At 45.8% G+C, this 26,618-nt stretch overlaps 1 protein-coding gene across 1 annotated transcript; it reads right to left on the bottom strand.

The window, feature by feature from the left end:
* Window positions 1-1,149: 1,149 nt before the first annotated feature.
* Window positions 1,150-26,618, bottom strand: LOC106606905 (neurexophilin-1). The gene is made up of 2 exons (XM_045720129.1): window positions 26,079-26,618; window positions 1,150-7,314 (listed from the first exon to the last, which is right to left on the bottom strand). The coding sequence occupies exons 1-2, from the start codon at window positions 26,130-26,132 to the stop codon at window positions 6,547-6,549; spliced, it is 822 nt and encodes a 273-aa protein (XP_045576085.1). The 5' UTR covers window positions 26,133-26,618; the 3' UTR covers window positions 1,150-6,546.

Here is a 26,618-nt window from a genome sequence, read left to right as displayed (position 1 = left end):
GTCACAGCTCACCGATACAGCCGCTGATTATAGAAAGGATAGTCTTGATATTGGTATTAGTAAAGTGAATGGGATATAGGACCTGTAGGTAAAGGAACCTGTGATAGATTTAGTATTGTTGGGTAACAGATACCTCTATGGAGGGATGATGTTGCAAATTGAGATACTACAATTGAGGCCATGTTCCCAGGCAGGTGTGGTACAGTATTCTGTTGTTGACTCAGACAATAATGGGCAATCAGTGATTAGTTGGTAATATTATGCGTATAGACGGCATGTTGGGTATAATTAGGAGGTGGGTGACTTATAGTACGCATGCCCTGCAAATAATCTCTCTCTCTTTCTCTTTCTTTCTCTCTCTCTCTCGCTCTCTCCCTTTCTCTCTCTGTTTCTCTCTCATTCGCTCTTCAAGTCTTGTCTTGCTCTTCGGATACACTTTTTCATAGCTCAAGGTTACTTGTGTGAATGTCTATTTATCACTTTTAGCTTTGCACGCCTCCTCCCACCTTCTCATGCCATCACTAGTTATTTTCTCAATTGACTATGGTCCTGTTCCCTATTACTCCTGCTGAAACGCCACTTCCCCAACCAGATGCTCGCACTCACAAAATGTTTTCTCTTCCCAGAGAGAGCCAAAACGCCTCAGTCTGTGCCAGTACGACAACACTGGTGTCCGTTGTTTCTCTCCCTTTAGACTGTTCCATGTAAACTCTATTCACTCTCCTTCACCACTACCAGCTTCCTCTCTCCCTTTAGACTGATCCATGTAAACTCTATTCACTCTCCTTCACCACTACCAGCTTCCTCTCTCCCTTTAGACTGATCCATGTAAACTCTATTCACTCTCCTTCACCACTACCAGCTTCCTCTCTCCCTTTAGACTGATCCATGTAAACTCTATTCACTCTCCTTCACCACTACCAGCTTCCTCTCTCCCTTTAGACTGATCCATGTAAACTCTATTCACTCTCCTTCACCACTACCAGCTTCCTCTCTCCCTTTAGACTCATCCATGTAAACTCTATTCACTCTCCTTCACCACTACCAGCTTCCTCTCTCCCTTTAGACTGATCCATGTAAACTCTATTCACTCTCCTTCACCACTACCAGCTTCCTCTCTCCCTGTGTGTCAGCCACTACATTGCTGTTATATAGATTTCACATTCACAAGAACCCTGGCTTCCAAATTAGATTTCTATTCTTCTGTCTTGTTGACTTTTTCCCTTTTCTTTCATCTCCAGCAAGGTTACCCTGAGGCAGGCGGCGCTTTTATGGAAACAAGGGGGCGTTGGCAGAGGGATGAGGAGATGGAGGAGAGGGGCTTCGCCGCCAGCCATGCCGTAATCGATCTTGTTTAAAGGGATGTAGTGAGCTGAATGTTTGAACTCATCTCCTCGTTAACAGTTGTCTGGGATTTAATTAAGAAGCCGAACGGATTTAATGTCAATTACATTCCCAAAATGAAGGAGAGAGAAAAGTCACAAATAAAGAAATAAAGAAAGGAGAGGCTCATTAAAGGAGTTTCATGCATCATCCTAGACGAAACATTACCCCCTTTTCTCTAGTTTATTTCTCTTTCCTCTTTCTCTCTCTCTTCGTGTCTCTGTAAGGGCCATTAGCACACATTGTCACATCTTTTCTTTGCCGTTGGCGCACAATATGACTATATGCAAATTAGACAATAAAGATTTCATCGACATTGACACTTTCTGGCTCCCAGTGATTTTGTCAAGCGAAACAAGATATAAGACTGGAGCCTGTTTCTCTACAATTGAAGTGATAAGTTCTTTTGTGTACTTTATTGATTTTTTTTGAATGTCGAAAACCACAGTTAATGCCATCATATCATCCTTACACTATATCATCAACATGACACTGAAACAAAAGAATGTGAAAAGATAAAACAGACAACTCCACGGCATGACCCACATTAAATACAACTTTATTTAGGTCGGAGAACTTGTAGTTTGTGTATATATATATATATATATATATATATATATATATATATATATATATATATCTCTGACGGTCAGTTCTGTTTCTATTGTGTGCTGAGAGGACAAGCATTGCCCTGTGGCCTATGGAAGGCCAACTGTCCACAAGTCTGTTGGCACTCCATTGGACAACAATAAGACTGTCACCATAACAACACTGCCCATCCTACAGCAACATTATCTCTTCTTCCAACCAGCAGCACCCTCTGTTTGAGCAGCCATAGAGGGGCACGGTGGAGTCTCAGTGATATATTGCTGTTAATTTGCGAGGATGGGGTAAGGATTGGAGCGAGGGACTGAGGAAGGTAGAGAGGCGGTACATGTGACCCAGCAGTCATGACAGTCCAGCAGTGTCTCTGTTAGTTTTCTAGTTGGCAGGAGGGGGTGGGGCTCCACCTCAAGGCGTTTTACTCCATGTCTCCTCTGAAAGGTGTGTCCAGATGTGTTATCCAGATGTTCTGCTACAGGGCTGGTGGAGGGATGGAGGGATAGAGGTGAGTGGGGCGTCAGTAGGTTAGCACACCTCTGGGGGGGGGGTAGGAGAAGGAGCACCCATACCAGCCTGTGTGTCTACAAGGGCTGGAGGTACTGTGTACATAATCTTCTTCGTTCAGGTCTCTGTAGCACTGCGATGTGTGTGTGTTTGCGCCGGCGTGTGTGTGTGTGTTCTCACTGTGAGGGTTCAGTTGGCCTCACTGTTAAGCCGAGAGATTAGCCAGATGAGCTCCGAGCTGGACTCTGGCGGGCGGGGATAGAGGGAGAGAAAGAGAGATGGATGAGGACCTGCCCACAGTGGAGGTAGCCCCGACACAGGAACATGGGGGCATGGAGGTTAGGGGAGCTGGCCAGGTCACAGTGAGAGGAGAGACAGAGAGAGGATAGGAGGGCATGTTATGGGTAGGAGAAAAGAGAGCCCAGATGGGCAGAGAGGAGTGGGATGAGTTTAGGCCAATGGCAGACTTCCACACACTAGTTGGTAAATCCCAACATTACACACTGCGACATGAGGCTATACTTCCCTGCATGCCAACTCTGAGAGGGACAGGGTCTTGCCAGGCACTATTTGCATCAGTTTACTATGAGACAGGGAAGGTACTATGCTTACATGCACAATTCTGTTGGAGTATCTGGGTATTCAGATGAACTCTGTGGACCCCAGGAAGAGTAGCTGCTGCTTCTGCAAAAGCTAATGGGGATCATAATAAACAAACAAATAAACTGCACTTGGACTCATATGTTCTGAATACTGTCTAGACTGTTTGCATGCTTACTACTGTATATTGATATTCCATTGATGGTTGCATGAGGCACATTTTCCCTAAAGGTAGCAAGCACTAACAACTAATGCAGAGCGTTACATCATTTTCTTTTACTTCAATCGCTTCCTTTCATGTTTAATTTGTTCCTAAGAGGTCCAAAACCGCCTCTTAACAATTGCAAATATTCACCAGAAAGCTGTCATGCAAACAACAGTAATCTGAATGTAATGTTTACATGCCAAATACTGACTTAATAAATCCCAAACAAATTGTTTAGGAAAGGAGTATTGTACACTCATTTCACTTGAAATTAGCTCATTCGGATTACTGGACTTCTTGTCCAATACGGGTGTTTACTTGTTTAATTCAGACTCATTTAATTCTGACTAATAGCAGATTATTAGTGTGCATTTAAACACAGCAGGTGTGACAGTGAGGATTGACTGTGACACTAGTGATAAACCAGACAGATCTATTTTACAAACATCATCTGAACGAGGGAGAACCACCACAGCCAAACCACTGCATATTGTCTTTTCAAGTAAAACATTTGCTCAGAGGAAAACCAAATCATCAGTAAGCATCAGGGGTCTGAAGTGTAGACTGGGGTTTATGCGTCTGAATAGACAGTAATATCTTAAAAGATCATTTAGTCTTTGTGATGTTAGTGGTTAAAGTTCCCTGCTGGACCCTGCAGGGCTGTTCTAGCAGCAGTCTGAGACAGGCAGTCTGAGAGAGGCAGTCTGAGACAGGCAGTCTGAGAGAGGCAGCAGAGAGGCAGTCTGAGAGAGGCAGTCTGAGAGAGGCAGCAGAGAGGCAGTCTGAGAGAGGCAGCAGAGAGGCAGCCTGAGAGAGGCAGCAACGGCAGCAGCCTAACAGAGATGTTGTGGTTATGGCCTCATAAACACAGGAGCTACTCCCCTCTTTAACATTAAATGAAACACCCAGACACTTTTATGTTCAGATCTCACTTACAGTACTTCCCATATATAGCCTTGTGAGTGAGCCTTTCTCTCTTTGATTCTGTCTCTCTCTTCTATTCTCCCCACAGTCACATCGCTCCATCTCTACCTGACGTGATGCTCCCATACCCCCCACAGGAGGAGGACTTTATAGTGAGTGGTTCCTGATCCAAGTCACACACTGGCCTCCCAGGCCTCAGTGCTACAGAAACCCCACTAAGCTCTCTCCAGACCAATCAGAGCACAGCAGTGCCAAAGGCCATGGGGTTTAATCACTTCTGTTACATTGAGGTTTTTCCTTTTTACAAATACATTAGTAATACCATATATTATGCATTCAGTGTTCAAAGTATGACACCTGCCATTGGAAAATACATAGTCAGGAAATCATTACGTAGTCTATATAGGTGCTATGAGTCCATTTCCAAACAGCCCATATTGTCAGGACAGAATCAGTTGTCCCTAAATTAGATAAATAAAGTATTTTGTCTAGTGTTGCTGTTTGTGAAATGGACATGAGTTCAGCCAGCCAGTGGCTATTCATCTTGATGAGATAGCTGTTAACTGAAGGCTAAGCTGCTGGGTCAGGGAGCCATAACACAACTATCCACTATACCCCTCGCTGTGCTCCTCGCTCGCATCCTAATAATCCTAACTTGATTTCCAGGAATACATTTCGCCCTCTCTCGGTGGAAGCCTTAATTAGTTTTATTTTAATTTATTCCAGATAACGATCAGACTTTAGTGAACACACGGCGTTTGTCAGGAAAGAGAAATCTCCCACACACAGCCGAAGTTATCAAAGCTTGAAATCAGGAATCCTGACTGCAACAAAATGTCATCTTTTTCATACAGAGGGGACAATAGAAGGAGCTGAATACTCTACATCTCCTTCTCTTTCCTCCACTTTAATTAAAAGAGCTCTCTGAATCTCTCATTTCTCTCCCTCTCCCACTTTCGTGCTCACTCTCTCCCTCTCCCCCTCCCCCTCTATCATGTGTGGAGAGGCAAGTGCCTATCTCTATGCAGAATCAAGTTATTTCTCTCACGTTGAACTTAAGCCCTGTCCCATATTTTTGTCTGGCGATTGCTTTTGCTTTCTCTCTTTGCTCTCTCTCTCTCTCTCTTTCTTTCTTTCTCTTTCTTTTTTCTTTCTTTCACACACTCTCTCAATCTCTCTTTTCTATGTCATAGAGGTTACATCATTCAGGGAGAGAGAGATGATGTTTGATAGAATGTTTAGAATAAACATTGGGTGGGATAGCCTATCAGGATGACATAGGGGTGGGCTGGGATAGCCTATCAGGATGACATAGGAGTGGGGTGGGATAGCCTATCGGGATGACATAGGGGTGGGGTGGGATAGCCTATCGGGATGACATAGGGGTGGGGAGAGAGAGGGTTGGGGTGGGATAGCCTATCGGGATGACATAGGGGTGGTGAGAGAGAGGGTTGGGGTGGGATAGCCTATCGGGATGACATAGGGGTGGGGAGAGAGAGGGTTGGGGTGGGATAGCCTATCGGGATGACATAGGGGTGGGGAGAAAGAGGGTTGGGGTGGGATAGCCTATCGGGATGACATAGGGGTGGGGAGAAAGAGGGTTGGGGTGGGATAGCCTATCGGGATGACATAGGGGTGGGGAGAGAGAGGGTTGGGGTGGGATAGCCTATCGGGATGACATAGGGGTGGGGAGAGAGAGGGTTGGGGTGGGATAGCCTATCGGGATGACATAGGGGTGGGGAGAGAGAGGGTTGGGGTGGGATAGCCTATCGGGATGACATAGGGGTGGGGAGAGAGAGGATTGGGCTGGGATAGCCTATCGGGATGACATAGGGGTGGGGAGAGAGAGGGTTGGGGTGGGATATGGGAGCATTGGGAAAGATTGGAGGAAGGGTCCATACAGAAACAAATGGAAGATGCCCTTTTGAAAGGAGAATGCTACCTCACCTGAATGACAGTGTGCAGTAGTTCACGAAAACATAGATGTTTGTAGGTGTTTTCTGTATTTAGCAAAGTAGGTAGCAAGATTAGAGGTTTGAGTTGAGGTAAACGTGTGTGATGATGGGTGTGCTAGTTACTACTGTTCCTGTCGATGAATGCTTCATGACAGCACTCTAAATATCAATGCCTCACTGTGTGCATACTGTATAATTTGCATATATATGTTTTTACAGGGTACAGTAGTCTGGCTACAGCGAGGGGTTGTCTGGTGAGCTGTTGCAGGAAATTACATAAATTTAATCCAGCTCAATCTGGTGGCCCCTCACCCTACAGAGTCACTCCTCCCCTCCCCTCGTCCCTCCTCTCGCCCTCCTGTGTGTCCCCCTCTAGCCCGAGGGCAGGTAGGGCATCTCATTGTGGTAGTTGTAGTCCGGGCAGACCTTCTGGACCAGGCGGTAGTCTGTACTGTAGAAGGAGATGTAGATACAGATGACCTTGAAGGGCTTGGAACAGATCCAGGAGACATGGCTCTGTGTCTGCTCCTGGAAGCAGGTCTTGGACGGGTCGTAGTTGCACAGCGACGTGCGCTTGCTGCGGTCCACCTTCTCATAGTCCACGCGGCAGTTGAAGATCTTAGAGTCCTTGGGGTAGACCACGCTCTGGCGCTCCAGGTCAAACTCCACCGCCTTGACCGGCGGCACCAGGCTGACTGAGATGTTGCCCTGGCCCGTGGAGTTGTGGCGGAAGTAGACGCTGAACGTTCCGTTGCCATGGTCTACGATCTTGCCGGTAATCAGCAGATTGAGGCGCACCGTCTTGATATTAGAGTAAAAGTCTCCCCAGCCAAACATCTTCTTGAACTTGCCCGTCTTGACGATGGGCCGCCGTTTGACGCGGGAGGAAGAGGACGTGTCTGGCTTCATCAGGTCACTACCCAGCATCTCCCAGAACTCCTGCTTGGAGAAGGGAATGGGTGAGCGGTAGGGCAGCTCCAGGGAGGTGGCATTGGCTGCCCGACTTTTACTCTGGAGCATCCAGCGACTCAGGGGGGAAAGGGGAGTCTGACTCCCCAGGAGACCCACCGTCTTAGAGGACGACCCGTCTGCTGAGGAGCTCTTGGGGCTTGGAGAGTCATCTTCTTGACCCAGGGCCAGCTGGAGATAAAGAGGGATATAGAGAGAGAGAATGAGAAAAAGAGAGAGTGAGAGAGGGGGAGAGGGTGTGTGAGAGAAAAAGGGTGAAAGGGAAAGGGAAAGTGAGAGAGAGAGAGAGATGGAAAGAGGAGAAAAAAGGGGAAAGTGGAGTTATTATCAAGGGAGTAAGAAACAAGGACAGAAAAGGAATGAAAGATGTAATCGATACTTCATTTAGCTCCTGGTGCTATAGGTATCAACTGTGACATTCTATCAATGTTGTACTTTTCTAAATGAATGTTTGAGTATGCAGGTATATATGTTGCTTCTGTTACATTCTGGTGTCTATTCAGGTTGAGAACAGATATACCTTAACGTCTGGTTTTCAGAGAAGCTATATTGCTCCCCAGGCAGCAGATGAAATACAAATCGACTCCTATACCTTCAGCTACTTGAGAGGCCTGGGGGGATGAAGGTAGAGATTTAAGCCCCATAGTGCAGGCCTGAGTGGAGAAACAATTATTGCTTCGGTGCCTTCGGTGTGGGGTTGGAGGAGGGGCAGGCGAATAAACCTTGATGTGCAATTAAGGTTTTTTATGTTTTAATTAAAAAATCTGTGTTGACACACACACAAAGCTGTCAGATGTTAACAGTGAGTGAGGAGAAAGGAGAGCGAGAGATAAGATAGTCGTGCTGGGCTCAGCCGTGGCTTTGTGGAGTGTGTGAGTGTGTGTGAGAGCAGGCTGTAATGGGTAATTATTAGATGGTAATGATCTATTAACAGGTAGGCACTGTCGGCTGTGGGAGCCCAGAGTGCTCTTCTGTCCTTTTGATCTAACCGTGGAGAGGATAGGAGTCTGTCTGTGTCGCCGTTCCTCTGTTTGTGTTAGTGTCATTATGCAATGGATGGTTGCCGGAATGTGTGTGGACAGTACCCTATTAGCGAGGTATAAGTGTGTGTGTGTGTGTGTGTGTGTGTTTTGTGTGCATGCTCTCTCTCTCTCTCTCTCTCTCTCTCTCTCTCTCTCTCTCTCGCTCTCCCAGATAGAGCAGAGTTTTCCCAGTGATCCCACTGTTATACAGTGATTCATAATGCATGCTGCTCTGTCTGTGCTCTGATCCATCCACTGTTTTGAGTGTCAGGGCTTCCTTACACCGGCTTAGTCAGGATTATTAAGTTTTACTCATTCTTACTCCATTTTATACAGATTTCCACAGGCTCACTCAGATTTGTTCTCTTGCATTTCAGACAGTCTTGTAATATTGATTTTCTGTTGCTCTAAAACATGTATTTCCTTTCGTAACAACTTGCATTGCAGCAGTCTGTAGAGGATTCCCTACTGATGTTGTTGTGTTATGGTCTAGCTATGGACTCAGACTCTGGAGGAGATGAGGAGTCCCCAGACCTCAGCCTTTCTGTCTGGTCCCTCTAGGGCTGTTTGAGTTACCTGGGCTGGGTCACAGTCAACACTACACACCCCTGGTCTGGGTACCTGGGCTGGGCCACAGTCAACAATACACACCCCTGGTCTGGGTACCTGGGCTGGGCCACAGTCAACACTACACACCCCTGGTCTGGGTACCTGGGCTGGGCCACAGTCAACACTACACACCCCTGGTCTGGGTACCTGGGCTGGGCCACAATCAACACTACACACCCCTGGTCTGGGTACCTGGACTGGGCCACAGTCAACACTACACACCCCTGGTCTGGTTACCTGGGCTGAGTCACAGTCAACACTACACACCCCTGGTCTGGTTACCTGGGCTGGGCCACAGTCAACACTACACACCCCTGGTCTGGGTACCTGGGCTGGGCCACAGTCAACACTACACACCTCTGGTCTGGGTACCTGGGCTGGGCCACAGTCAACACTACACACCCCTGGTCTGGGTACCTGGGCTGGGCCACAGTCAACACTACACACCCCTGGTCTGGTTACCTGGGCTGGGTCACAGTCAACACTACACACCCCTGGTCTGGTTACCTGGGCTGGGCCACAGTCAACACTGTCTCCCATGTTTCCCACAGAGAGCTGACCCTCATTCAGACACAAACACATCAGCCTGACAAGGAACCCTGTTGGTTAAAATGTGATATTATTTGACATTTCTGATAGCGTCCCTGAGAATTCCTCCTTGGCTTCATTAATAATGAATAAAAAACATGGAGCAGAAGACATATTGATTTTAATCTATTCAGAAGCCTTCTCTTGCCTGCGAGTGCGTGCCAGGCGCTGTGACTGTGATTGCAAATACACTATTCCCCCTTGTCCCTGAATGATGTGCCACTTTGGGTTTGACTCCTCTCCCTTCATGGGACACTGTCTGCCAGTCTCCCTAGGTGGCACTGCAGTCTCTCAGTGGTGGCCATCACAGTGCCCTCCAGGGTTGTGTGGAATGTGCCACTGTATGAATCTTTATGACACTCTATGACACTCACACTTGTGTTTACATTGAGCTCATTTCCCAGACACTCAGTGATTCAGTGACTCAGATAGGCAGTGGCGGCAAGGAGGAGAGCTGAACAACAAACACATTGCCCCCTCTATAATACAATCTCACTGAGCCATAACTTGCATGAGATGTGTTCGTTTAAGGATCTGAATATGTAAACAGAGCATTCGGGGTGAGACAGGACGTGTGTGTTAGAGGTTAGGGAAGAGAGAGTGCTGCTGTAGAACAAACGATTGAAGTGCACAGCGTCAGTGTGGGAGACATGTCAGAACGGGCTTCATGGATGATTACTGGGGTAATAAAACAATGAGGATGAGATCCCCCTCGCTTTAGAGCAGATGGTTAACGGCTTGAAGGAACGCTTCTGTAGAGTGAGTCACCGTGCTGAAGGTTATGCACTGGCCTGCTTATGTTGACGGATGTCTGAAGTGAAAGATGGAAACACATGCTATGAGGCTGAATAGTGCTGTATAAGACTGACATAGCATGGCACAGCAGTTTGAAGAAGATGAATAGACCTGTTTAACAGCAGCTGTATTAGGCTGAGTTGTAATCCGAGGAACAATGTTGGTGTTAGGTTTCAAAGTACTTATGAAGCTTCATAAAGAGTGCTTATCAGCCGATCTGAGCTACACAAAGCTGAAATGAGAGCGAAGGTGCAATCAGGTCAGAGTCTAGGGTTGTTGGCGGGGGGTGATTTTGTCATCTGTCTGTCATGTGTGAGTCAGTGAAATGGTTGGAGGGAATGTGGGGGGGTCTGCAGGCTCCATCACTGTGGTAATTGTGACGCATTAAGCGTTAGTGAGTACAGGCCTGGGGCCTCTCTCGCGGCAGGGGGTAGAGGAACGGGAGAGGATGAGAGGGAGGAAATGATCAACAAGAGCCCACCAGCTCCACAGGAAATATTCAGATTATTAAAGTGACAGTTACACCATTTTACCCTCCCATTTCCCTGGCGTCACGACACACAGTTGCTAAAAGCCAGAACAGAGATTATGGAGAAAGTTAGCTCAAATCTCTGAACTTACTGTTCTGTTCTGTCACAGTGCTCAGGTGGTGATGAGAGACCATGGTGTCAACTAGAGAAATACTGCTACTGAAAATAGAGCGTTTTACCTATTCAGATGTGTCTTCTCATCAATATCCACGTGTATAGAGACGGTGTATATGGGATTTGATCATATAGAGGCACACAGCAGGTGTTATTACAGCACATCCTTCTCCTGGGCAGCAGATGGCTTCAATAAGCTCTCAATTTTCCTCTGGCTGTTGAGTTGAAATCTTCATCTCTAATATGACATACATTTTTAATTAAAGGCTCAAGCGCCTGCTCATATTTCATCGACGCTTTGTGGGGTTTTTTCCCTCCCACCAAACTCCAGACCTAATGTGTTAACTGTAGGAATATTCTCCTTCTGTTACATGATTAAAATCGGAGAGCGGCTGTGCCCTTACAACTAATTATTCCACTGGCTAGCGTGGACGGGAGGGCCGGGGGAGGGAAAGGTAATTTCACAAGAAACAAGGCGTTTGACTCTTAATTAATAATTTACGTCAGCTTCAAGGGGATCACCGGAGCTTAGCTCTGCGCTGGGTGGATGAACTCACTAAATTCAGCTCTGCGCTAGGTGGATGAACTCACTAAATTCAGCTCTGCGTTGGGTGGATGAACTCACTAAATTCAGCTCTGCGCTGGGTGGATGAACTCACTAAATTCTGCGCTGGGTGGATGAACTCACTAAATTCGGCTCTGCGCTGGATGGATGAACTTACTAAATTCAGCTCTGCACTGGGTGGATGAACTCACTAAATTCAGCTCTGCGCTGGGTGGATGAACTCACTAAATTCTGCGCTGGGTGGATGAACTCACTAAATTCGGCTCTGCGCTGGATGGATGAACTTACTAAATTCAGCTCTGCACTGGGTGGATGAACTCACTAAATTCAGCTCTGCGCTGGGTGGATGAACTCACTAAATTCGTCTCTGCACTGGGTGGATGAACTTACTAAATTCAGCTCTGCGCTGGGTGGATGAACTCACTAAATTCTGCGCTGGGTGGATGAACTCACTAAATTCGTCTCTGCGCTGGGTGGATGAACTCACTAAATTCAGCTCTGCGCTGGGTGGATGAACTCACTAAATTCTGCGCTGGGTGGATGAACTCACTAAATTCGTCTCTGCACTGGGTGGATGAACTCACTAAATTTGGCTCTGCACTGGGTGGATGAACTCACTAAATTCAGCTCTGCACTGGGTGGATGAACTCACTTAATTCAGCTCTGCACTGGGTGGATGAACTTACTAAATTCAGCTCCGCACTGGGTGGATGAACTCACTAAATTCAGCTCTGCACTGGGTGGATGAACTCACTAAATTCAGCTCTGCGCTGGGTGGATGAACTCACTAAATTCAGCTCTGCACTGGGTGGATGAACTCACTACATTCAGCTCTATGCTGAGTGGATGAACTCACTACATTTAGCTCTATGCTGGGTGGATGAACTCACTACATTCAGCTCTATGCTGAGTGGATGAACTCAATACATTCAGCCTCTTTCTCTCTGTTTTGAGCTCCTTACTCATTTTGGACAAGTTCAGTTCTACCATCCCACTGGACCTGCAGCTTCATTTAGTATGCTGAGGGAGAGACCTTGCTCTGAATTGGTTATCAAATTTGTACATTATAAGATATCGACAAGGCGGCTGAGTGGATTGCGGTGCTGGAGCAGGATAGCAGGAGGAGAGAGAGAGAGCAGGGGTTGATGAGATCTGCTACTGTATAGGCCCACCTGTCTGAGAGGACCTGAGAGGGGACTGGACTCTCTCTCTACCTCCCTCCCTCTCTCTCTCCCCCTCTACCTCCCTCCCTCTCTCTCTCCCTCTACCTCCCTCCCTCTCTCTCTCTCTCCCTCCCTCTAACTCTCTCTGACACACTCTCTCTCTGTGGTGATGCACTGTGGAATACTGGGCTTAACTTTAATTTGAGGTCATATCAGTGGACATAGTTAATACTATCTGGTTTTTGTGTCTGGTTATAGTACAAACACAAACATCAACAGAGTGTGGACATCTCCATCGACATTGTCATGGCTCCAACCTACATCATACATCTCCTTTAAGCTACAGTACAAACTCAGAAAACCCTTCCAGAGCAGAGCACTACCCTTGGAGACATATAGTACTCCAGTCCTTCAGATCACTTCAACATCTCGGGACTACACCCTGGAGGCCCCTAAGTCAGCTGGTTGTTGGAGTGGGTAGATACTTGTGTGTCTTTTCTCCCTCCCTACTGTAACCAAACAGCCCGTCACAGACTGGTGAGGTCAGCAGAAGCCCCATCACCCCCTGACGATGTCACCAGGAGCCCCCGTCACAGCCTGGTGAGGTCAGCATGGGACCCATAGCCCACTGCATCATCAGGAGGACATCACTAGTGGTCTCTTTGTAGTAGCAGATGGTGACAGATGTCCCCTCTTCAAATAAACCTGCTTCTATTTCCAGTAAAAAGGAGTTCTGCCACCGTCCGCTCTCTAAAGCTGTTTGTTCTTGAGATAACTTTTTATTTACATAAATAAAAGTATATTCAGCACAAATAGGAAGCTATCGAGTGGCTAGCATTCTCAGAGGAATAAAATTGTCTGACGCTTCCTTCCTAATAATCAAAGGTGAAATTACTTCTAATTCTATGGAATTAGAGACAATTTATGACTTAAAGCCAATTTATGCTTGATCTGAAAATGTGGTCGGAGGCTTCGTATGGAGGGTGTGACGCAATTGCAGAGTCTCCAGAGGCATGCAGAGACCAAATCAAGCTCTGTACCGCATTGCCGTGTGCTCTCAAATGTTTTAACAATTCAGAGGGCTCTGTATAGCTCCGCATTGACATGATTGGTTGACAGCAGAGCTGTTGTGAAGGATGTTGTCAAGGAAGTGAGTTTGTGTTTATACAGGACCTCCCGCCCCAACTTACTGTCAACCAATCATGTCAATGTGGAGCTATACAAAGCCATCCCGCATTGTTAAAAAATTTGAGAGCACGAATGTTTCATCTGACTTCTGTGGAGGCCACATCGCAGTAAATGCTGTACGGTCACAGCAGACGTCGGATTGACCATGCAGAGCCTTTTACAACCTTTGTATATCATTGTTGTGTGGTTCAAACAATTCCTGACAGACACATACTGTAACATATTCTCTAGCACAATTCATCCAAGGCCCTTTTTTTCTATGTGCCCCAGTGTTTCAGAGGAGAATACCACAACTGGTTGGGCAGGAGAAAGGCGCATCTCTAGGGTCATCCATGCCACACAATGGTGCCGGAGGGGATGGCTGCTGTTTTACAGGCTCCTAACCAATTCTGCTATTTTGTGTGTTTTTTCACGTTGCTTGTAACTTATTTTTGTACATAATGTTTCTGCTACCGTCTCTTATGACCGAAAAGAGCTTCTGGATATCAGAACAGCGATTACTCACCTCAAACTGGACTAAGATTTTTTTCTTTAATGAGTCTGACGCGAAGGATATACTGCTGCTCCCAGACCAGGCCCAAATCCCTGTCATTCGCATGAAGAGGAGATGGAGATACAGGTAACCCGGCTCTGCCATCCGTCCTATTGGCCAACGTGCAATCACTGGAGAATAAACTGGATGAACTCTGTTTGAGATATCCTACCAATGGGACATTAAAAACTGTAATATATTTTGTTTCACCGAGTTGGCTGAACGACGACATGGATAACATAGAGTTGGCTAGGTTTTCCGTCCAGCGGCAAGACAGTTACCTCCGGTAAGACGAGGGGTGGTAGTCTGTGTCAATTTGTCAATAACAGCTCGTGCGCAGTCTCTAATATTGAGGAAGTCTCTAGGTTTTGCTCACCTGAGGTAGAGTACATCATGATAAGCTGTAGACCACACTATCTACCAAGAGAGTTTTCATCTATATTTTCGTAGCTGTCTATTTACCACCGAAAACCGTTGCTGGCACTAAGACCGCACTCAACGAGCTGTATAAGGCCATAAGCAAACAAGAAAATGCTCATCCAGAAGCAGTGCTCCTAGTGACCTGGGGACTTTAATGCAGGCAAACTTAAATCCGTTTTACCTAATTTCTACCAACATGTCACATCTGCAACCAGTGGAAAAACAACTCTGGACAACCTATGCTCCACGCACAGAGACCCGTACAAAGCTCTCCCTCGCAATCCATTTGGCAAATCTGACCATAATTCTATCCTACTGATTCCTGCTTATTCACAAAAACTAAAGCAGGAAGTACCAATGACTCGCTCAATACGGAAGTGGTCAGATGATGCGGATGCTAAGCTACAGGACTGTTTTGCTAGCACAAACTGGAATATGTTGGCTCCCGAGTGGCGCAGTGGTCTAAGGCACTGCATCTCAGTGCTAGGGGCATCACTACAGATCCTGGTTTGATTCCAGACTGTATCACAACTGGCCGTGATTGGGAGTCCCATAGGGCGGCGCACAATTGGCCCAGCTTTGTTTGGGTAGGCCGTCATTGTAAATACAAATTTGTTTTTAACTGACTTGCTTAGTTAAAAAAAATACAAATTCTGAGATTCATCCGATGGCATTGAGGAGTATACCACCTCACTCACCGGCTTCATCAATAAGTGCATTGATCATTTCGTCCCCACAATGACCGTACGTACATATCCCAACCAGAAGCCATGGATTACAGGCAACATTTGCACCGAGCTAAAGGCTAGAGTTGCTGCTTTCAAGGAGCAGGAAACTTATAAGAAATCCCGCTACGCCCTCCGACGAACCATCAAACAGGCAAAGCTTCAATACAGGACTAAGATTGAATCCTACTACACCGGCTCTGTGAAAGTTGGATGTGGCAGGGCTTGCAAACTATTACGGACTACAATGGGAAACCCAGCCGCAAGCTGCCCAGTGACGCGAGCCTACCAGACAGGCTATATGCAATTTATGCTCGCTTTAAGGCAAATAACACTGAAGCATGCATGAGAGCACCATCTGTTTCAGACGACTGTGTGATTACACTCTCCGTAGCCTTGTGAATCAACATTCACAAGGCCGCGAGCCAGACTGATTACCAGGACGTGTACTCAGAGCATGCGCGGACCAACTGGCAAGTGTCTTCACAAACATTTTCAAACTCTTTCTGACCGAGTCTGTAATACCTATGTGTTTCAAGCTGACCACTATGGTCCCTGTGCCCAAGAACACAAAGGTAACCTGCCTAAATGACTCACGTCTGTAGCCATGAAGTGCTTGAAAGGCTGGTCATGACTCACATCAACACCATCACCCGGATACCCTAGACCCACTCCAATTTGCATACCACCCCAACAGATCCACAGATGATGCAATCTCTATTGCACTCCACACTGCCCTTTCCCAACTGGACAAAAGGAACACCTATGTGAGAATTCTGTTAATTGACTACAGCTCAGCATTCAACACCATAGCACCCACAAAGCTCATCACTAACCCTGGGACTAAACACCTCCCTCTGCAACTAGATCCTAGTCTTCCTGACGGGCCACCCCCAGGTGGTAAGGATAGGCAACAACACATGTGCTACGTTGATCCTCAGCATTCTTAGTCCCCTCCTGTACTCCCTGTTCACCCACGACTGTGCGGCCAAGCATGACACCATCATTAAGTTATCTAACAACACAGCGGTGGTAGGCCTGATCACCGACAACGATGAGACAGCCTATAGGGAGGAGGGCTGAGACCTGGCAGTGTTGTGCCAGGACAATAACCTCTCCCTTAACATGAGCATGACAAAGAAGCTGATCGTGGACTACAGGAAAAGGAGGGCCGAACACTCCCCTATTTACATCAATGGGGCTGTAGTAGAGCGGGTCGAGAGCTTCAAGTTCATCACCAACAAACTATTATTTTCCAAACACAGTGAAGAGGGCACGACAACGCGTATTCCCCCTCAAGAGACTGAAAAGATTTGGCATGGATCCCAGATCCTCAAAAAGTTCTACATCTGCACAATCGAGAGCCTCCTGACCGGCCTGGTATGGTAACTGCTCGGCATCCGACCGTAAGGCACTACAGCGGGTAGTGCGTATGGCCCAGTACATCACAGGGGCCAAGCTTCCTGCCATCCACAACCTATATACTAGGCAGTGTCAGAGGAAGGCCCAAAAACTTGTCAAAGACTCCAGCCACCCTAGTCATAGACTGCTCTCTCTGCTACCGCACGGCAAGCGGTACCGAAATGCTAAGTCTTGGTCCAAAAGGCTCCTTAATCGCTTCCCCAAAACATAAGACTGCTGAACAATGAATCAAATGGCTACCCGGACTATTTGCATTGACCCTCATCCTCCTCCCTTTATACTGCTGCTACTCGCTACTTATTATCTATGCATAGTTACGTTAGCCCTACCTACATGTACATATTACTTCAACTACTTCGACTAACCTGTACCCCCGCACATTTTTATTTTTATTTATTTCACCTTTATTTAACCAGGTAAGCTAGTTGAGAACAAGTTCTCATTTACAACTGCGACATGGCCAAGATAAAGCAAAGCAGTGTGACACAAACAACAACACAGAGTTACATATGGAATAAACAAGCGTACAGTCAATAACACAATAGAAAAAAAGAGTCTATATACAGTGTGTGCAAATGGCGTGAGGTAGGCAATAAATAGGCCATAGTAGCGAAGTTATTCACAATTTAGCATATTAACACTGGAGTGATAAATGAGCAGATGATGATGTGCAAGTAGAGATACTGGTGTGCAAAAGAGCAGAAAAGTAAATAAAAACAATATGGGGATGAGGTAGGTAGATTGGGTGGGCTATTTACAGATGGACTATGTACAGCTGCAGTGATCGGTTAGCTGCTCAGATAGCTGATGTTTAAAGTTAGTAAGGGAAATATAAGTCTCCAGCTTCAGCGATTTTTGCAATTCGTTCCAGTCACTGGCAGCAGAGAACTGGAAGGAAAGGCGGCCAAAGTAGGTGTTGGCTTTGGGGATGACCAGTGAGATATACCTGCTGGAGCGCATGCTAGTCGGGCGGGCGGGTGCGGGCAGTGAACGGTTGAAAAGCATGGATTTGGTTTTACTAGCGTTTAAGAGCAGTTGGAGGCCACGGAAGGAGTGTTATATGGCATTGAAGCTCATTTGGAGGTTAGTTAACACAGTGTCCAAAGAAGGGCCAGATGTATACAGAATGGTGTCGTCTGCGTCGAGGTGGATCAGGGAATCACCTGCAGCAAGAGCACCATCATTGATATATACAGAGAAAAATGTCGGCCCAAGAATTGAACCCTGTGGTACCCCCATAGAGACTGCCAGAGGTCCGGACAACAGGCTCTCCAATTTGACACACTGAACTCTGTCTGCGAAGTAGTTGGTGAACCAGGCGAGGCAGTCCTTAGAGAAAGCAAGGCTATTGAGTCTGCCGATAAGAATACGGTGATTGACAGAGTCGAAAGCCTTAGCCAGGTCGATGAAGATGGCTGCACAGTACTGTCTTTTATCGACGGCGGTTATGATATCGTTTAGTGCCTTGAGCGTGGCTGAGGTGCACCTGTGACCAGCTCGGAAACCAGATTGCACAGCGTAGAAGGTACGGTGGGATTCGAAATGGTCAGTGATCTGTTTATTAACTTGGCTTTCGAAGACCTTATGAAAGGCAGGGCAGGATGGATATAGGTCTATAACAGTTTGGGTCTAGAGTGTCACCCCCTTTGAAGAGGGGGATGACCGCGGCAACTTTCCAATCTTTAGGGATCTCGGACGATACAAAAGAGAGGTTGAACAGACTGGTAATAGGGGTTGCAACAATGGCGGCGGATAGTTTTAGAAATAGAGGGTCCAGATTGTCTAGTCCAGCTGGTTTGTACGGGTCCAGGTTTTGCAGCTCTTTCAGAACATCTGTAATCTGGATTTGGGTGAAGGAGAAGCCGGGGAGGCTCGGGCAAGTAGCTGCGGGGGGGGCGAAGCTGTTGGCCGGGGCTGGGGTAGCCAGGAGGAAAGCATGGCCAACCGTAGAGAAATGCTTATTGAAATTTTCGATTATCATGGATTTATTGGTGGTGACCGTGTTACCTAGCCTCAGTGCAGTGGGCAGCTGGGAGGAGGTGCTCTTGTTCTCCATGGACTTTACGGTGTCCCAAAACTTTTTGGAGTTATTTCTGTTTGATAAAGCTAGCCTTTGCTTTCCTGACTGACTGCGTGTATTGGTTCCTGACTTCCCTGAACAGTTGCATATCGCGGGGACTATTCGATGCTAGTGCAGTCAGCCACAGGATGTTTTTGCGCTGGTCAAGGGCAATCAGGTCTGGAGTGAACCAAGGGCTATATCTGTTCTTAGTTCTACATTTTTTGAAAGGGGCATGCTTGTTTAAGATGGTGAGGAAATGACTTTCAAAGAAGGACCAGGCATCCTCGACTGACGGGACGAGGTTAATATCCTTCCAGGATACCCGGGCCAGGTCGATTAGAAACAGAAGTGTTTTAGGGAACGTTTGACAGTGACTTCGTACCGGTACCCCCTGTATATAGCCTTTGTTATTTTGTGTTCCTTTTTTCACTTTTGTTTATTAGGTAAATATTTTCTTAACTCTTATTTTCTTCAAACTGCATTGTTGGTTAAGGGCTTGTAAGTAAGAATTTCACGGTAAGGTCTACATCTGTAAAATAGGATTTGACAATTGCGCTTGTGCAGAAAAGTGTTTTCTGTCTGTGGACAGGCAGCTTTGTGCCTGTCTGGTGATGTGTCACAGAGCACAATCTCCCTCTACCCATCATGCCTCTCTCTACTGCCGTATGTCAGTCAGGCAGGCAGCAGGGGATGCTGAGGGCCTGGGGGGCTGAGGGCGGCCTGAGGCTCAGTGCTGGGGTACTCGCTGGGTGGGCAGGAGAATGGCGCACCTCTAGGGTCATCCATGCCATGCCTGCGCATAACTCAAGCTGTTTTATAACCCGAGCAGGAAGTGACAGCCTGTCCATAATAACACCACTGGCCCTTTTCTCTGCCTCTTATCTAAAGCTCCTCTCATTCACTTTAGTGTGTCTGTCTAGCTCTTGTCTGTGGGAGGAATTATTGAAGTACAATAAGAATCCATTGTCCACAGGGAGGTGTTTTAATGTCTGTAACCTCTTGTTACACCGTGACCCTGCCTGCTCTTGTCTTGGACCTGGTCCGTCTTGTAAAAGAGTTTTGATCTCAATGAAACCTGGATAGATAAAGGTTAAACAAAACAATAAATACAGAAAATGAGAGACAGAGATATGGCTATAGCTTATCTGTGTTTGTGATGCCATAGTATAACTGTACTGTTTGTGACTGATTGATACTGTTTGCAGATGTGATTGAACCTGGAGACAGCAAGATAGAGAGGCACTAGGACTATAATGCACAGCTTTGCATTGGCAATCATCTAATGTGTTTGTGATGATACAGCATTGCTGTATTGTACCATATTTGTGTGGCCATGTACAGTCTGTGTCTCTCTGTCTCAGTTTGGAATGCTTTGGATGTATTGTTGTTGTACAGGGGGAGCATGGCTGGTGTTGTCCTGCTTAGTGAGGGATGAATCTGGGTGGACAAGGTCACTGACCGTGAAGGGAGGGCTGGGTATCTAAGAAAGATGACTCAGACTTTCTGACAAGATAAAAGAGGGGAAAAGAGCTGCATGTGGTTAAAATGACCTTCAGCCAGTCTCTTAACCTTAAATAACACAACACGCTGTGGAAAGACGCTCTGTTTAATATCTTACTTCAATATGAAGAGTTGAAAATACGAACACCTAAAATTGCACTGGCAACTAGATGTCAGATATGTAATGATCCTATAGACTTCATAGTGGACAGGGGTAGAAAGGCTGGAGTAAAAACAGATCAGTGAGAACAGACCCTGATGCTCAACATATACATAAAGCTCATACAACACATAGCTGTATAAACATAGATCAGTCATGTAGCTGCAGATGCCCGGCCTATAACCAGAAAACATAGATCTGTGTAGATCAGAGTGCTGTCTGCAGCGTAACTTCATTGGGAGAAGCCCCAGGTAATACTTAAGACATCACACTGATGTTTCAGCACCATGGACAGGAACCACAACTAACACGGGAAAAATAGAAGACGTTTTCAGCACCATGGAAAGGGAGCGCAACTAATGCTAAAACCCACGAAAGTTGAGAGCCACTTCAGATCCTTGGACAGCACCTCAGATCTCTTACTGGGCGAATATTCCACACACCTCTGTTGGCCTATGGCTCCTCTCTGTTGTTCCCATTTCATTTCCCCATAAACTTAGAATTGTAAAGCTAGAGTTAATACATTGGAAATCATGCTCTCTGACAACTACTGTATGTATAGTGGGTGACAATCTGTGGAGCGTGGAGGACATGTGCAACCTCTCAAGGTCTCTGAGAACTTGAGGCTTCTAGCCTATAGAAGTCCTTGTTCAATACGTGCCTGCCTCTCCAAAACTCTCCAAAAGCATCCCTATGGTGTGTGTGTGGTGTGTGTGTGTGTGTGTGTGTGTGTGTGTGTGTGTGTGTGTGTGTGTGTGTGTGTGTGTGTGTGTGTGTGTGTGTGTGTGTGTGTGTGTGTGTGTGTGTGTGTGTGTGCGTGCGTGCGTCGTGTGCGTGCCCTCGTGCGTGCGGCGTGCGTGCGTGCGTGCGTGCGTGCGTGCGTGCGTGAGAAAGCGAGATTGTGAATGTGTAATATACAGTATTGACTTCGTTTTACCAGTACAATTCACTAGTAATCACTTGCATACTACTGCACCGAAACCCTTATCCATGCCTTCATCACCTCCCGACTAGACTACTGCAACACTCTCCTCCCTGGTATCCTCACCAAACTCACCAACAGATTCCAGCTGGTCCAGAACTATGCTGCCAGAATCCTCACCCGCACCAGATCAACTGAACACATCACACCAATCCTCATCAATGTACACTGTCTCCCTGTGCAATCCTGTATTGACTTTAAGACACTCCTCTTCACCGACAAAGCCCTCCACAACCTGGCATCCACCTACCTCTCTGACCTTTTCCCAGTCTATGCCCCCTCTCGCTCCATCCGCTCCTCCTCTGCTGGTCTCCTTGTCACCCCCTCATTCTGCCTCTCCACCATGGGTGCCCGGGCCTTCAGCTGCTCGGCACCCAGGCTCTGGAATGCACTACGCCCACACATACAACATGAAGCCACAGTCATCTCATTCAAATAACTCCTCAAAACACACCTCTTCATAGGAAGTCTATAACCTGTAGTCTGTAGTCTATGTAGTCTGTCCTACACTCCTTCTCAGTATCCATGTGTCCCCCCCAAACCCAAACCCTTACCCTAAACCCGTGCCTTTGCCTATTCCCAAACCTACCCCCTAAACCCAAACCCTTCCCTTTGCCTATTCCCAACCCCACCCCCTAAACCCTTACCCTAAACCCTTCCCTTTGCCAATTCCCAACCCCACCCCCTAAACCCAAACCCTTACCCTAAACTGGGTTTATATCCTCTACCCAAGCCCTCCCTCCTCATTTTATTTGTCCTGTTTTGTCTGGTCCTTTGATTTTAAATTGCACATTGATTGTTACACTTGATTTGATGTAAACCTACTGTTAACGGAAGATGTCCTTGACTGTCCTGAAAGGCGTCCACCAAAGAAAATGTATTATTCTTATTATTATTACTACTGTTACTCCTCCATCTATTCTACACTCTATCCATTTCAATCCCTCTCCTTCCCTCTGTTTTTCTCTCCCCCAACTCTTTCATTTAATTCTGTCTCTCTCCATACTCTCTGTTCTCGTTGTATGCTGTTCTACACATTTCCCTCCTTCTCTTTTTCTATCCTATTCACACTAGGCTGTCCCTCACCCTGTATTTGACTGCTAACTCTCCCTTTCTGCACACTCTTCCTTATTCAGCCCTTTTGTAAGCCCAGTCATTATGAGCATGGGCACATGGAACACAGCTCTGTCTTTCTCTTTCTCTCTCGATCTCTGTGTGTGTGTGTGTGTGTGTGTGTGTGTGTGTGTGTGTGTGTGTGTGTGTGTGTGTGTGTGTGTGTGTGTGTGTGTGTGTGTGTGTGTGTGTGTGTGTGTGTGTGTGTGTGTGTGTGTGTGTGTGTGTGTGTGTGTGAGTGTGTGTGTGAGAGTGTGAACCTGGAGAAAGCACAATAACCCCTGATATTGCCTGTAAGGATCTAATGGTATTGCTATGAGACTAGTGTTGGGTTAATAGCCCTAATATAAACATTTAGCAAACAAATTAGTTGTAATAGGCTCTTGACTGTATAACACGGAATGCTCGAGCCATTTAGTCCATTAGAAACTTCCTGAATCCAATCTCTGAGCTGCATGTCATTGAATGAAAAATTGCTAAACCCTCGCCAAAAACGTACCGTAATTTCTCAGCATAGCAGTCAATTTCAAAGCACTCTGACTAAGACTGTTTATATTATTCATATCAACCAATGCATGGCATAGTAATTAATATTTGAGACGCTAAATCCATCACATCATTGTTGCTTTCTTCGTGTTGATAGTGTATTAATAACCTTATTTCCATCCAGACAGAGTGGGTTTATACACCCCAGAGACAAAGGCTACACACTGATATTGAGTGGGGCAGTACAATAGGGAAATCAGCTGAATTTGAATATAAATGCATGGTTTATCATTATTAATCCGAGCTCTATTGTGTAATAATTTGGATAATTTATTAATTGCTCTATAATTTATCAATGTCATGCTGCTAATGAATTACCCAAGATTCCCTGCTGAGAGATGTGGTGCGCCACAGTTTTTAGATAGGCAACATGGTAGAATATTGATAGAAACTGCACTCCAATTAATTACATCATTAGTGCAATCCTGCTGCGTTTGAGAGTATGTGGCAAGCATGTGTGAACATACACCTTGAAGCGTAAACATGCTCTCCGACTCCTAAAATCTCTTTCTTAGATGGGAGGAAATGGAAGGGGAACATTTATTCAATTGGTCAAGTAATAGGGCCAATGTCATCTATTAATAATATGTCTTTACGACCCAAATCCTTTGTAAGACGTGCAAATGTTCAATCAATGAAGAAAAATAATTTTGAGACAGTGGTACATTTGGCCTAATGATGACTTTTATTTTGAATTGTCCATAATCTCATTTTAATTTCACATAGGCTAAACAGTGGCATATGTATTTATTTAAAATAGGTTACCTACTTTAAGATGTACTCTCAAACGTTTGTATCATTTCAGCCAGTAGTTTTGAAAGTGGTGCTCAAGAGCCAAAAGTTGTCCCCGTTTTTTGTTTACTACCTCATCAAATTGTGTACCAAGTCATCTATTTCGTGTAATATGTTACATCAAAGACAGTACAGTATGTAGGCAGAAACTGCTTCTCCAATAGAAATCCCTAATCACACTTATAGGCAATGCCATGGTGATGTTGGCTAGTGGGCTGAAACACGTCACTGGGTCTAAGGGGAACTGCCATGTGCTGGCCGTCAAATCAAAGGCAGTGCTTCGATATAATGTTGGTTTTGAGGAAAATGAAAAGGTGTCAGTTTGTCACTTTCACGAGGTTGGAGTAATAATATGTCCAACTACTTAAGACGTTGGCTCGAATCCAGGTTGTGCCTTTAGATTTCAAGAAAATGAACAACTAAGGAAGAAAATGTCACTTCTCTCACTGACTTCTCAAACCCCAGCCTGCTCTGCTTGGTTTGTTTCGCAAGTGTTCCCAGGAAGTCTTGCGATGTTGCACCTCTGGGTTTAGAAACTCTGTGGTTACATCCTGCAATATATATATATATATATATATTTTTTTTTTTTACAATTCGTATGATATGTTAAGAATCCAATTCTTACTATATTTTACGAATTTGTTGTGCTTAAAGTCCTGGATTAGGCAACTACCCAGTGGGCAAAAACTGGTTTAATCAACTTGTTTCCACGCCATTTCAATCAAATAAATCAATGTGATGACATTGAATCAATGTGGAAAACGGATTGGATTTGAAAAAAATAATCAACATAAGGGGATTCCGTCTTTTTCACCTAACTTTTAACCTGAATCCAATGACATGGTGACATGTTTTGTTGATTTCACCTTGACTTTACATTAGTTGCCAACTCAACGATAACTAGACGTTGAACTGACATCTGTGCCCAGTGGGTAATAACTCTTTGAATACTTTATTATAGCCTACAATTCACCTGTAGACTACAGTCTTTGTTCAGTCAGAAGCGCCCAAGGTTATTCAGTGTGTGTGCCTTTACAAAGCCACAAGGTCGGCCGCTCTGACACAAAGGTGTCACAACAGAACACAACACATCAAAGAAGCAACCTTGCGACAACACTTGAATTTAGCCTACGTCATTCAGTTTTTGTTCTTGATGCTACAATTTGCCTCTAAATTTGCCAAATTAGATTGTTGCTCTATATACCGATATACATGTAAAGCATGATGACGTAAATTTGTTTAGAATATTAAAGTCTAGGCTAAAATTGTACACACAACATGGTCAATAAACATGCCCAATAAGGCACTTAGTTTCATCTTGATGTTAGTCATGTTTATCTCATTAAAAGCGTTTAATTTACCAGGACTCTAAATCCTGTGGTAATTGCAGATCATTAATCACAACATAATTTTGATTGAGTATACATCAGGTTGCACAGTGTGGTACCTGAAATGCCATAGGCTACAGTGCACTAACGTCGAATTGTGTTGCCTGCAATAATCAGCTAGTGGTCAATAAAAAATTATAGAAATTCCTTCTTTTTTTTTTTGTCAACCTTGCACAATGAAACATTAAAATATTGACCAGACATTACCTGTATGGGGGACACGTTGCACTGTGTCTCATGCCATATTCGTCTCGGCTTTGTACCGTTATTAAGTTATCGTTCAATTTTTTTGGTTCTAACATATAGTAATGAACGGTCAAAGAGAGTCCCCTTTCGTTGTCCATCAACACATAACTTCATCAATGGATAGAATACGCTTCAACCGAGGAACTCCAATATGGAGCTTCGAGGCACACTTAATGTACGGGACCGTTGTCCGTGGCGCAGCATGCTATCCATGGCAACCGCTCACAGCGTACCCACTCACGCGGGTCTCTGCCCTGGGAGAGCGAACCTTGTCGGGTCCAGTAGCTCGTGCGACACCGTACGCACGGTTAATTCCCTTCACTTTTCGACAAACAAATGAGTGGCACATGTCTGAAGGAAGAGGTAGCCTAGTAACGACGGGGGTGAATGGACATGGAACTATGGACACAGACACACATATGACTGGTGTAACTTTTTTACACTGCTGGGCACCGCCGCCCCTTCTTGCTTACCAAGCACGCTGTTCCGTTAAGGAGAAGCAAGATAAAGCCGTGGTTGGAACGCATTTTTCTGCCGCGCGCAGTGCCTCAGATTCCCGCTTCAGCCCGAAGTCAGCTTTCCTTCACGAAGACGCTATTCCTTCCGTACTGTATTCCCCAAAGCTAAGATACGGTCCCATGTCCAACGCAGGCTCAGCTGCTACACCTGGGCACCTTCAACACGCGCCTGTCCTTTTACTTTTCCCGGGTTTGAGTCCAATCACTTCAACATTGGAAATCCATGAGAATGTACCGCATTACCATCCACGAAAAATAGTGTATGCAATTCCTGCTCAACCTGCAACAGTGTGAGTGAGAATGAAGTAGATCATATCTGTTCAGCTGTATCAGTGTATATCCACGGGGGTGAAGCCAAGTTGATGAATGGAATCCTTGGCGTTGCTCATATCAGCGTGTGTGGACTGACAAGGAATCGAATCCTGGCATTGACGTTTAAACAGTCTCTCTCTCTCTCTCCCTACCCCTCATGCGTGTGGCCCCAACTATCTCTCT

This window comes from Salmo salar, chromosome ssa06 (genome assembly GCF_905237065.1).
Source record: "Salmo salar chromosome ssa06, Ssal_v3.1, whole genome shotgun sequence".
NCBI lineage: Eukaryota > Metazoa > Chordata > Actinopteri > Salmoniformes > Salmonidae > Salmo > Salmo salar.
The sequence above is the reverse complement of the archived record's forward strand: the minus strand, read 5'-3'. Positions and strand labels throughout refer to the sequence as shown.

What these genes read in the sequence shown, in the direction of transcription:
- LOC106606905 (XM_045720129.1), bottom strand. Translation starts at nt 26,132, where the DNA reads ATGCGTTCCAACCACGGCTTTATCTTGCTTCTCCTTAACGGAACAGCG. An exon ending in TTAACGGAACAGCGTGCTTG is followed by an intron (nt 7,315 to 26,078) that starts GTAAGCAAGAAG and finishes CTTTATCTCCAG; the next exon opens with CTGGCCCTGGGTCAAGAAGA.